General features: G+C 48.0%; 1 protein-coding gene across 14 annotated transcripts in view; it reads left to right on the plus strand.

Moving 5' to 3' along the window:
- The window catches only part of Ppfibp1 (PPFIA binding protein 1), a 126,065-nt gene that overhangs the window by 63,221 nt on the left and 49,477 nt on the right, over positions 1-13,367 (plus strand). For all 14 annotated transcript variants that reach the window (XM_060384507.1, XM_060384506.1, XM_060384511.1 and 11 more), the window contains one exon: positions 12,163-12,258. In XM_060384507.1, the coding sequence (XP_060240490.1) occupies positions 12,195-12,258 (64 nt within the window). In that variant the 5' untranslated portion in view covers positions 12,163-12,194. The remainder of the gene's footprint in view (positions 1-12,162; positions 12,259-13,367) is intronic.

A 13,367-nucleotide genomic window follows, 5' to 3' on the forward strand; every position in this document is an offset into this window, starting at 1 on the left:
GCCCCACTCTGTACATCAGCTAGACTTTTGAATCACCTCATTCCTCACTGCTGGGTCTGCCAGGCTTTGACTTCACTGGTACATACTGTCTCAGTCCTCGGCACTGAGATAACAACCATGTTTGGTTTGCATAGCCAGAGACCAGGCAAAACGAAAACTTTTCTCCCTTCTGTTAAGTTAGTCAGGTTTTGCCTTCCCTGACAAATATTCTGAAACACCGTTCATTATCTTTTAATAAACCTGCCAAGCCTGCAGGATGGCTAACATTCCTCCCTGTTAACACCGCTTGTCACCCAGACCACACAGGCCTGTAGCGGCAAGGATGGATCGGGGACCGAGTCCTTTCTGTTTGTGAGGGGCTGGAGTGACCATTACCGTCAAGGCGAAGAGGAAGGTGAAACCTTCCTACGTAACAGGGAATACTTGCGCGACCCTAGACAGAGCAGATAGAGGCCACTTCTCTGCCTTGTCACACAGTCACTGATTGTCAACCCTCACTGAATACTTTCTCAACTAGGCATTCTCCACAGGCGAGGGCCTTTGGTTAGCTTAGGCTCCCACTCTGTCAGCGTCTTAGGAGAATGCTGCCTCTTGAGGAATTCTCCCTGGAACTAGAGTTGGCCTGCATGTACTTTACTTACTGGCTCATTTGCCGCTAAAATGAAAGGTGACGGGTGACAGTCATTTCCCCTAGCACTTTCCTGAGGGCCGGATTGCTTGGTTACAGTAGGCTTTCCTGCCACAAGGTGGTTAGTCCGGAAGAAGCAGGCCATGTCCTTTAACAAGCTGATAGGTAGTGAGATCAGCCGTCAGAGCTGGCCTTCAGCTGTGAGGCCCTCCCTCATGGTGTGCCTCCCAGGAGATGGTTTCGACCTTGAGCCTGTGCGTGTATCTGAGACAGCAGGCCGGGACCTTGCTCTCCAGAGAACATGAGATGCTCAAGAGGCTCTGCTGCCTGGTGTGGGGAAGGCTGGTGCTGAGGGCTGAAGTTCACAGTGAGCTTCACTGAACCTTGGTGACAGCCGTGCCCAGAGACACCCCAGAGCAGCACAGGCTCCTTGGGGTGGCTGAGTGGTCCTGACCTTTGACCTCTGAAGAAGCAAAGCTCATAGGATCATATCTTAAATCCCAGTTTCTCCATTTTCTAAAATAATCTGTCCAGGGCCAGACCTCCTCTCAGTGCTTAGATAGGAGGCCATCTTTTAACGTTTGATCTGGAAGCTGAAGTATCTTGGGCTGTTTGCATTAGCCCTCAGCTGGTTTTCAGGAGCGTTGGCTGTTCTCCTGCGTGGTCCCGCCTGCATCTGACTGTCTTTTCTTGGAATACAGAGCAGTCACACTAACACCGGGCTGACGTCCTCCTTGCTTGCTGGCTTCTCCTTGCCTTCTCCATACCTTCCCTCCAGCTTTTCTCCCTGGGCCTGGGCCTGAGGTCTCAGCACTTGAACAGGTCTTCTAGGTCCATCCAGTCTTCCTTCCTGTCTGCTGGAGACTGTCTCAGCACAGGTTCCGTTCAGCCTTCAGTTCCCTCTCACTGTTTTCTTAGCCTAAGGCTTTCCGAGCTTGTGTGCACACACCAGGACTTAGAGCACGTCCAGGAATCCTGCTGAGCTGGACAGGAATTCCAAGTCTGGCTGTCTCCTACAGATGAGAGCCCGGTTCTTCATGCTTCTCCCGAGCTACTCATGGCTTATCACAGGCCCAGGGGCCTGTCCAGTCAGCCTAGTTGTCACAGGCTGGCGAAGCAGCTGCAGACTTTCCTGTTCATCCTCAACATCGTGATTTCAACCCGTCAGGAAAGGAGGGAGGTAGAGCCTGAAATCACCTCTTGCCCTGGGAGACCAAAACAACACCAACAAGACAGTGAAAACCACTTGTGGCAGGGTTCACTTAAACAGCGGCTATGTAGCCAGGTTGTTAATGTTTTCATACTTACTTTGAGTAGAAACTTTGAAGGATTTATATTCAGTAATGCAAAATGATCATTTATTTCATTGAGGAAAGCAAAGCAAAACATCCGTGTACCGATTCAGGGGAGGAACTGATGTTATTGGTTAATGGAAAGACTTTAAAATTTTTTAAAGTTTTATTTTATTCATAAATTATGTGTATATATATGTCTTGTGTAGTTGTGTGCATGTGTGAGCACAGGTGCCTGTGGAGTGTAAAAGAGAACGTGAGAACCCGGTGGCCGGAGCTAGGGTGACTATGGGCTGCCTGACTTGGGTGCTGAGATTTTGCTTGGGCCCTCCTCAAGAACAATGCGTGCTCTTGAGCACTGAACCACCTTTCCAGCCCCAAGCTAATGGACAGATCTTGGACATAATTTTGTGTCGGTTGGCTGTCCAGGAATCCTGTGTTGACTTGGTTTATAGACCCAGGGGCTGATTTATGACTAGGAGAACCAGTTAAAGAAAGTAGCCCTGGGAGGGAGCCTGGCGAGTCTGCGGCTTGACGCCCTCCGCAGCTCAGGCCACTCACCGCCTCTTCCCATCCCCTTCACCTCTCAGGCCCCAGAAGTTTTACGTCTTTCAAGATCCCACTGTCCAACTGTTTTTTCCTAACCCAGGAAATTAAGTGAGTTATTTTTAAAATTCTTGGAATTATATGCTGAGAGAAAGATCTTGAGAGTGGAAAGTGGCGCCCTGATTTTGTGTTTTGTCACCTGATGGTGGAATTGCAAAGACAGGATGGCATTGAAAAGGCCATCGTCATGCCTGAAGTGGGCACACGGGTGCTGCACCACTGTGTTCTGTTTCAGAACAAAAGAGTGGTTGGATGTGTCTGCTTCCTCAAGAGTGTAGAGCATTTAGTATTACAGAGCTGTTTCCTGAAAGGCTAGTCAACCACTGTCACCTTGTGTTCTGGAGATGACAGGTGATGGCTTGTTCAGCTCCAACTGCAAATAACAGTCAGGTGCCGATATGAAGGAAGCTTGAATTTATGCGGCGTAATATCACTTTGCAAACTAGGAAAACAAGGCCTGGAAAATAAGCCTGAGCAGCGTGCTCTGGAAGGAGTCTGGGTGCCCAGCGGTGCTGTCTCCCCCAGGGGGAGGAAACAGGCGATGCCTCCTTGGGTTAGACACATTCTGCATCCTGCGGGTGGCCTCTCTCAGTGACTTCTGCTTGGACCCAGGGGCTGCGGAGGTGGCTCAGAGGCCCTGAGCCCTGGCTGAGGGAGGTCTTCCTAGGAATTGTTAGAGACAGTGGAATGATGTAGGGAGGGAACTGGGCATCAGTAAGGCTTTGTGCTTGAAGTCAACTGCATGGTGCTAGCTTTGGAAAATGGAGTCGGCTCACGTAGCCCTTTCCTAGGAGGATTTAGTATTCACATTGCTATTCTTTAACAGAAGGCTCAGCCCAGGTGTTCCGAGACGAAGATAATCCCAAGTATTTGTTAACACAGCAGAAATTAAAATCTGAGTATCCTTTCTTGCCCTTGCTTTTAAAGCTCACGAGATTGCCACGTTAAGTGGAATGCGTTTTCTGATGCATTGGGGATTCTGAAGCTTGGGGAGCCACTTAAAGTATGCGCTGAGCTAGAGCAGAGGTCTGTCTGTGGAAACCATGTTCCAGGGTGGGCTTCACTGGGAAGCAGGTACAGAAATGGATGACACCCAGTGAAGTGAAAGCTCCCAGGGCCTGGACCTGATTCTGGCACGCAGGGTCCCATGAGAAGTGTCACTGAATCCAGTGTGTAGGTGTGGGAGGAAATGAACAAAGTCATTTAGGCTGCACTGGTCCTATCAGATGCTGCACACTACGGAAAACCTTGATGGTCATGCTAACTCTGCCGAAGCCGTGCAGCACACAGCTACAGTAAAGGTAAACCTTCATGTTCCTGTCAGGGCCTCTCAGAATGTCTGTTCTCTCTTCTCTGCCTCTTCCCCTCCCCATCTGGTTCCTGCTCACCAGAATGATGTTGCCAGAACCTTTACTGAAATTAAAAAAAAAAAAAAAAATCTAGGTGAGTATTTTAGGACATAAAAGAGCCAGCAAGTCCAGCAGTGTATTCCCCTTCGTGCTACTCCTCCTCAGTGTTTACTGGTGGCTAACGAGCAGGTGCCTGCTGAAGGACAGACAGCATCACTGTTATTCTCACAGGAAGCCTGGTGTGGGACTGTTGAAAGTGATGTCAGAGTACGTGCTGGACCTGGAGAGCAAGCCCACCTTCCAGGGCCTTACCCTGTCCCAAGGTCACTGTGAAATAGCTATGGTTTGTGTGTGTGCTGTGCGTTTGGTGGTGGTGCGGCTGGCGGGGGATTCGCCAGGGGATTCCTGTCTGTCCATATCTCATCCTGGGGAAACTCTGGCCTTCTTTTCATGCCTGGGGTGGGGAGTAGGCAGCTAGTCAGTTTGGTGAAATTTGGCCTTATGTGGCGTGGGCTACAACCTTGGAGGCTGTCCTGCACTAAGTAATCCGGAGGTGATTTTAGGCATATGGCAGGACCACACAGGTTATGTGCAAACACCACCTCATTTTACACAGGAGACCAAGGGGGATCATGAGAAGTGGAGCCTTCTCACCCGTTCACCATCTCCCCGAAGTTTCCCCACATGTGCTTTCAGTAACAGCAGCATCCTTTTAGTCAGGACTTGACTTACTGTAGGTTCCTTTGTCATTCCATCCTAATTGTCATTCCTGAGTCTTCCTTGATTTGCCTTGGGCCTATTTCCCCTGCTGCTTCTGTCATCTGAGTGCTTCCCGGCTTTGCCCCACTGTCCTTTGTTACTTGTCGCTTTAGCCATCAAAAGAAGTGATGTGTGCTAAATGCTCTTAGTGCACCTCTGACCTCAGCTCACAGCTCGGGTCTTCAGGAGGATGTTCTGTGTTCAGAGCATGCATGTCTGTGCTTGTGTTTATATGGGCAGCCAAAATAACAAGCGGTTCATTATTTGGTTTGTAAATATTTGGGAAGCTCTTAGTGTGCTTGTGACATATCTATCCATCTATCTATCTATCTAGCAATAAGCCAGGGCTGAAGGTGTTTGAAATCCTGTAGCTTAAAAGTCTGGGTAGAAGTGAAATAGTTTTGTTACAGAACTCTCCAGCATACAAACCTGTAGCTAGAATGGAACGCGCCTGTCACCTCTCCTAGGCAACTCCAGTTGTGCCTGGCTTTGCTTTCTCTATTCTTTCCCTTCACTCGCCCTCTGCTGTAAGGTAGGAATTCCAGATGTCATATCGGTTTACTTGGGGATATTTTGCTCCCACCTTCTGAGAAATTAGGACTCAGAAATGGATTGCAGTGGTATTATTGGTAACTTTCTAATAATTCTGTAATTCAGATGTAATTGTTACATCTCTAAGGTCAGAAACACTGTATTTGTTTTGCAGTTTGACCAGTTTTAAGTCCACAACACCAAATGTCTTTCTGCCATGGAGACACCTCCCTTTTTCTTCTCCACCTCTGCTGCTCCTGACAGCCCCTGGCCCCACACTTCCCACTCTACTCTGTTGCCCTATTCAGGGATTTTTCACTGGACCTCCGTACGTCAGAGCATAGTGGAGAGGAAAGTGCCTGGACTGATGTGTACAGAGGAGCTCTGTAGTGGCAGGTTCATCCTGGAGAAGCAGGGAGGAAACCTGGCACAGTGACCAGGTCCCACCCTGCTCATCCTTCCCCAGCAGGAAAGGCCTGGTAGTGGCTGTGTGGGAGGCCTTTGGCCTTCTGCTGGTGTACAGGGAGGAAGGGCATTTCTAAGAAGCTTCCAGCTGCTGCTGCCCTCAGACCTGGTAAGCCTTTCTGTGTCCTAATGCCCTTGCTCCCATGTCCTGTGTCCTCAGATGCTTGTCTTTGCTGAGCTTGTACTGCTGTGCTCTGCTGACCTTGGCCAGCCTGCCGTTGCTCTTTCTCCATTGGTAGCACATGGGAGGAAAATCTGGTTGGAGTGTGTGGTAATTGATGTTAAAAAATAGTTCTGTTTTCATAATGGTCACACACTGTGGGTTCCCCTAGCCAGTGTGAATGTGCGTGAGCATTCTCTCCTTCCTTTGTGTTCTCTCCGTCTCTGTCTCACTCTCTGTCTCTTTCTCTCTCTGTTTTTGTTTTTTCAAGAAGCATTTCTCTGTGTAGCCTTGTCTGTCCTGGACTCACTCTGTAGACCATGCTGCCCTTGAACTCATGGGGATCCTCCTGCCTCTGCCTCCTGAGTGCTGAGATTATAAGGGTGCCTCTCAAAGGCTTGCCCCTCCCCCAACGCCAGCTCAACTTGTTTTCTCTTTAATCACCATGAGTTGTATCTGTTTGGCAAGAATTCCAAGTTCACTTTCAGATGTGGACATTTTGGATTAAGCAAACTGAGACTGCTTGGCCAAATGTTAATGTTATTTCCGCCAAAGCTCAACACAGACTTGCCGATTTTCATACAGTCTCTCTTTTCTTCATGTGAAGACTGGGACACTTGCTTGACCTAAATCACCAGTTAGTCAGCAGCCCTGCAAGAGACGAGGCTTTTCTGCCAACTCTCGAGCCACCACGCCCATTGCTGGAACTTTCCCTGGAATTTTACCCTGTTTACATCTGCCCTAAATGTGTCCCTGACCAAGTCTGAAATTAGACTTCTGAATTTATTTTATTGGATTTCATGTTTGTGGTGGGGAACTTCCATGTTCTAATATATAAATGTTATTCTTAGAAATTCCTTTAAAATTCTTCTAAATTCATATTTACTAATAAAGATCCATTGTGATGGGAAGCCACTCCTTTTTGGACCCATGAATAGTCTTGCTGCTGCTTATAGTGCCCAGAATGGAAGGGGCTTTTCCCTGTGAACTGTGACTTTGAACACAGAACTTCTTTGCTGTGGTAATTGTGTTTCCTGCTGCCTTTTCCTTTAGCCAGTGGCTCGAAAAAGCATATGGCAGCCACTTTTAACCTAAAGGTAAATTTGCTACCTTGCCAGGGTTATGATGGTGAATTTAATTTTCTAAGTGGCTTTGTCAACTCAGAAGAACAAACTAGAGATGGTGAGTGCTTGTAATTTGGTCCTGGGGAGAGTGAGGCAGGAGGATTGCAGTCCTGAGGCCCATCGGCCGCAGAGGGAGACCTCACTTTGTAGGTTAGCTGCGCACAAGGGACCCGGATGCTCTGAGCTGCTCCTTTGGGCCTCGGGTGCACAGGGTTGGGTGATTCTGATCTGTTACGTAGGTCTGTGCGACGCCACTTTTATTCATCGCCTGTTTCATTTGTTTTGAAATGTGATTTTTTTCTAATCTCTAGTAACCATTCTCATTCTGAATTTTTCAACTTAAAAATATTTTTTGTTCGTGTATTTTATGTGCGTGGGGTGCATCTGTGATTGCGGGTGCCCCTGGAGGCCGGTTAAGGGCAGCAGATTGCTTAGGTGCTAGGAGCTGAGCCCTGGTCCTCTGCAGGAGGTGCTCTGAGCTGCTGAACTGTCTCCCCAACCCCCAGACTTTTAAAATCAGAGTGAAATTTGCGTAGTCAAAAGCGCATCGTAGGTGTATAAGTGTGTGCAGCCCTCCTCCCACAAAGGAGACGCTTCCTCAGAAAGTAATCCTCAGTGAGATTCTAGAGGCCTGGGAAGGCAGGGAGTCGGAGTCTACACGTGATTGGCTCAGGGAGCACTCTGAGAGCTGCTGAAGCCCTCGGGAATTTGGGGATCCTGTGTAGAAGACATGAGTGCTTAAAGGTGAGCACTGCCCCCTGGGGTGTTAATAACCGCGGCCCTTCCACCACCGCCAGGTTCCATGGGGAGGGAAGGGTCCCTGATGTCTTGGTCAGTTATAATCTGGTATACTGTATGGAAGTGTGTGTGTGTGTGTGTGTGTGTGTGTGTGTGTAAATGTGGGCAGGCACCAATAGCATTGGCCATAGAACGGAACATGTACTTAACTAACACGAGCATTGTGAAGAGATCTCTGACTAAGCCATCTTTCAAAGTTACGTCTCTCTTAATTAGAACAAATAACTTAGGTGGGATGGATACTGCAATCTTTTTGTGGGGATGGAGGGAAGAAAAGATTGATTTCAGCGTACGCTGCACAGTCCTCTGTTAAGGAGAGTCGAGGCAGGAGGGTTGCTTGCTTGCTCACACCCTGGCATATGCTCAGCACAGGCTCAGTAGTAGGGTTCCTGATACCCAACATGTTATAAATCCGTTGCCTCCTTGGTGAGTGTGAAACTTGTATAACCAACCAAGGTGCTGATCAGAGAGTCCCAAGCTCTTCATCTGTCCATTTGCTGTAGGTAATTATTTTGCTTTCTGTAAGACACGACTTGCTCAGACTTAGTTTAAAGGGACTCATGCTGGTCATGGTCATTTGTGTCCACTTTCTTTCACTAGAATGTTGCACAGTATCCCTCTTGCAGTCAGGCTTAAATTGTGATTTCCACTCTATTAGAATAATATTCCATTTATTAATCAGTCATTGGAGAGGGCTCAGGAAATCTTCCACTAAGAATTTTTTGAGGATATAAAATATTGTTCAGAGAATTGGATTTTCTGAAATATTCCTATTGAGCCTTTCCATTTTTAAAAAACTATAGCTGAGCCACGAAAGTTAGCAGAGCTTTATCAGCACATGCTATCTAAATCCGGCTGCATTTTAAACAGCTCACCCACGGGCAGGGCAGCCCTTAATAGATGCACTTTATCGCTTCTGCTGTCCTGTCTGAGCTTTCCAGCAGTCCTTGCAAACCTTCTGAAATTTACATCTGTGCCTTTACGGTGGCTTCTTGGTTTAAGGGTGTGATTCTTGTTAAGGGGGCAAGAGATCCCTGACTTGGATCCCCAATGAGCCCTGCTTTATAGACCTGGGGCTTCTGGTAATGGGTAAGTAGACACACAAATATATTATAGTGGTGCATTTGTGCCTTAGGCTGATGAGTAGAGCTGCAGGCTTGAGAAGAGCGTATGCTCTGCACTGGGGCATTTTGGCCTACAACTTGAATTAGTCCAGGTAACTGATGGAGTTGCTCACGCCTTCTGTATTGGCATCTTTCCACCCTTGCCTGCCAGTCTAACAGAAAGTTAGGTAATATTTACTTCCAGTCATAACAGTAATCACATTAAATATAAGTGAGCTAAATTTAGGTGATTCTTCCTTAATTCTGCCAGTTTGTATTCTTTGTATTTTGAAGTTCTGATATTAAGTTGCAAAGTCTGTAGTTCCAGCTACTTGGGAGGCAGAGTCAGAGGATGGGCTGAGGGCTGCCGGTGCCCCTGTCCCCGCCTGCCTCTCTTTCTCCCTGCCCTTCTCCCTGACCCTCCTTCCCCACTCAGCTGCATTCCCAAGCCGGCACAGTGTTCTCACTGCCTTTGGGGAGGTGGAGGACTATGGCTGGGCTGGGCACGGCCACAGGGACTCAGCAATCTCAGCCATTCCTCCAGGGGTGAATCACCTCAAACCTCTCCTGTTTTTAGTCTCTTCACTGTCTTCAAAGCTGTTTTTATATTTCATTCAGTTTATATTTGCTCAATACAGTCATCCTTCTAATGACCAGAACTGGAATTCCCAGCTGTTATTTTTAGTACTGTAATATCATTTTAATGTTCAGTTCTTAATTTGAAAACTCAGTAACTATAGCTCCCTTTTTCTTTTTGCATAGTTAAATTGTGTGTTTGTTTCTAGTATATATATATCATTCAGATTTATAATATACATGTTAGTTAATACACACGCCCAGTTAAGTAGGTCTGTTAATTGCCTTAAACTCTGGAAACACTTTGCTGAAATTTGGGAGAGCCCTTGGATCTGCTTGCCTGCCCCAAGCCGTGTTCCCCAGCCCCGTCAGCCACTCTGTTCTACACAAATAGACTCACTCCCAAAATGAAGGTCTGTTTTTCTGACCCAGGGAGGTAGTAAGCATGTTTATCTTTTAAAAAATATTATTGATTTTGGTGAGCATATTTTTCTAATATAGGCATTGTTTGGTTGTGCTGATATTTGAACATTTGTAGCTGAGCCTGACGTGTGCTTCTGTCTTGTATGTACATATTCATGAGTGTGTGTAGATAGAATGAAGGGGTTCAGAGTTTGAAGGGGCTTTGTTTTAAAAGATGGCCACGTGTGTGTGTGTGTGTGTGTGTGTGTGTGACTATTTTTAAAATGAAAGAGTGGAACTCGCTTAACTGTGAAACTCAGGGCTTGTACACATTCTTCTGCTTAACCCTTGATGCTCTGAGTTTTAATTATTTTCCAGCTGGAAGTGTCATTTTAAACTTGTGTACCATCTCTATGGACTGTGCCCATCAAAAGCTATGAATAATTTTTTTTGAGACAGAATTTCTCTGTGGCCCTTGCTATCCAGGAACTCACTCTGCAGACTAGGCTGGCTTTGATCTCAGATTATCTGCCTCTGCCTCTAGAGTGCCGGGATTAAAGGTGCACACCACCACACTTGGCTGTATGAGTAAGTTCTTAAAACTCCTTGGTTTAATAACCTAGCTTGTTTAAGCCTTGGTTTCTGCTTGGCTGCCTGCATGTACTTGGGTGTTTTTGTGTTGTATTATTTTCACATAAAACAATAGTGAAGTCTAATGTCTTCTGAAGTGAGTAATGTTTTAGAGAGTTCTTAGATAAAATTATAAACCAGGATATAGCGTTTCGGAATTTTGAAGTATTTTGCCTATCAAATACATACTTGTTCTTAATAAAACAAAACAGAAAGTAGTATTTCAGAAGTTCATTAGAAAAAGCGGGCAGCAGAGAGCTGATCCCGGCACTGATAGCGCGCCTAAGAACAGATTTATGAAAGCGGAGTGGGACACGAAGCCTGGGCTCTTGGAAACAGCAGGCAAGGGTTTCTCCTGAGCAGCGAGCTTTTACTGTAGGGTCTGGGCGTGGCTGCTGGCACGAAGATGCACTTCACCCTTTATTCAGCAGTGCACCTGTATGCACACACCTGTGATCCCAGGGGGCAGAGGCAGGCGGAGCTCTGTGCGTTAGAGGCCAGCCTGGTCTACGGAGCAGGTAGACCTGGCCTGGTCTACGGGCTGCATCTTAAAGGGCTACACAGATTCATTAAACAACTGCAGACCAGAGTGTTTGGAAAAGACACATTTCTACTGGTTATTAGATGTGTTTTCTTATTATTTGTTCCTTAAACAGTGCAATGTATCAAAACACTTTAGTGGTTAAATACTGTTAAGTAATTTTGATGCTTCAAAGTGCTCTGTGCAAATGCAAATGCTGTGCAGTTTTCCATAAGGAACTTGAACACCCAAGGAAGCTGGTATCCAGGGAGGTACTACAGCCGGTCTCCTGTGCTTAGCAGGAGATGGTCCTCTGTATGTTAGTCATCACTTTCCTCATCTAAGCCTTATGGAAAACTGACATAAGATAGACCTTAAATTGTGGAAAATGATGGGAACCGTGATTAGATGAAGCTTGATACAGAAAAATGTCTGTCTGCACCCCAGGCCCCCAACAGCCTTCCACAGCCCACCCCCGTGTCCTTCAGTCTGTCTGCACCCCAGGCCCTCGGCAGCCTTCCGCAGCCCACCCCCGTGTCCTTCAGTCTGTCTGCACCCCAGGCCCTCGGCAGCCTTCCGCAGCCCACCCCATGTCCTTCAGTCTGTCTGCACCCCAGGCCCCCAACAGCCTTCCGAAGCCCACCCCGTGTTTTTCAGTCTGTCTGCTCCTCAGGCCCCCAACAACCTTCCGCAGCCCACCCCGTGTCCTTCAGTCTGTCTGCACCCCAGGCCCCCGGCAGCCTTCCGCAGCCCACCCTCGTGTCCTTCAGTCTGTCTGCACCCCAGGCCCCCGGCAGCCTTCCGCAGCCCACCCTCGTGTCCTTCAGTCTGTCTGCTCCCCAGGCCCTCAGCAGCCTTCCGCAGTCCCCCATACACTTCATAGAGACCTAGAGCTCTGATGAGCTGTGTGCCACAGCCTACCAGACTGTATGTTTTGCAGTTCGGGGGACTGAGCCCAAAGCCTTACACTCTGCCAGCACGCTTTACCCCGTGAGGATGAACAAGCTTGAGTGCAGGACCAGCTCTCTTACTAACTGCTGGACTCGGGAGTTGGGGTCTGTTTCGACTCAGCCGGGATTAATTCAGCTCCTGCTGCTTCTGGTGCTCCCTGACTGTTAAGCAGGGTCATAGTTTGAAGTGCAATTGATAAACCCACTAGCAAGCTTGTGTCACTTAAAGCATACTGTGATAACATCGTAGTCCTTTGCTCCATCCCCAGGTTGAAGCAGGAGTCTTCTGACACTCGGGAAGATGATGAGCGATGCTAGCGACATGCTGGCAGCAGCGCTGGAGCAGATGGACGGGATCATAGCAGGTAGCCGCGTCCCGCCACTGGCCTTCACTCACCTGGTCCTGGCCCCTCTATGCCCTTCTGTAATGTATTGGCTCTCTCCAGTGCTCTCAGGAACCCAGTTTTCCACCTTTGTTCTGCTTCGCCTTTTCTGCCAGTTATTCTAATGTCAGAAACTTCACTTCCAACCCCAGGCTTCTCGTCAAGCTGCAGTCAAGTCCGGGTGTCAGATGTAGGTGGCCCATGGACCACACTGAGGTTGTGCTCTGTCCCCAGCCTCCGGGCCACAGTGGTCTATCTCTCCGTGACATGGGCAGTAGGCACTTGAGTGTTACCGTGAGCTAGAGGACAAACTAAAGCATCAGTTAAGCCCATGGTCTTTCCTTAGATGCTCCTCTAGCAGCCTTTATCTTGTTGGTTCCTTCTTCTATCCACAATTTCCTATGCCCAAAGCAAACACCCCAGGCCCTTCATGTGCCCTGTTTAGTGAGTTCAATCCTGCCAGCAATTCATCCTCCAGGCCTCACCTTTTTCTTTCATTTTGTTGAGAAGCCTTCCTGTCTTGCTGCTCATATCTTTTGACCTAATGACACTTCCATGCGTGTTGCTGAGATGGAGCATTCTGCTCTTCTAGTTCGTCCATCTGTGGAACCCAGAATCTCCACTCACAGAGCTTGTCATAGTGCCCCCCTGCCTGGAACCTGCAGTAGCTCTTTGTGGTGGAAGCTGAGGCGAGGCCCTGACTTCCTGCTAACAGAGCCGCTGATCTGGAAACAAACCCCCTGGGCTGCCTTGTGGTGGTGTGCAAGCCCTTGTGTTCTGGTCCAGCACCCATCCATGAGAAGACTTATGTCCTGCAGGCCTGCAGCCAAAATGAGGGTATGGAGAAGTCACTGTCCAGTGCTCAGCACAGCTGCAGGGATGTCCTCACCCAGCTCTTGTCTCTTCTGACTGTCACCTGCAGGTGATTGTCTGGTCAGATTCTTTTCTCCTCCAAGGGCGTGGCATGCCCTAGAGAGGGAGCTTTACTTCACCGCCTGACTTTAGAGTTCCACTCAGTCCTAGGGATGTCTTTACGAAGGGTCGTTTGTAAGCAAACCTCTTTAGAGGGATGAACTTGATCATCCAGTAAT

This window comes from Meriones unguiculatus, chromosome 5 (genome assembly GCF_030254825.1).
Source record: "Meriones unguiculatus strain TT.TT164.6M chromosome 5, Bangor_MerUng_6.1, whole genome shotgun sequence".
In the NCBI taxonomy this organism is placed as follows: Eukaryota; Metazoa; Chordata; class Mammalia; order Rodentia; family Muridae; genus Meriones; species Meriones unguiculatus.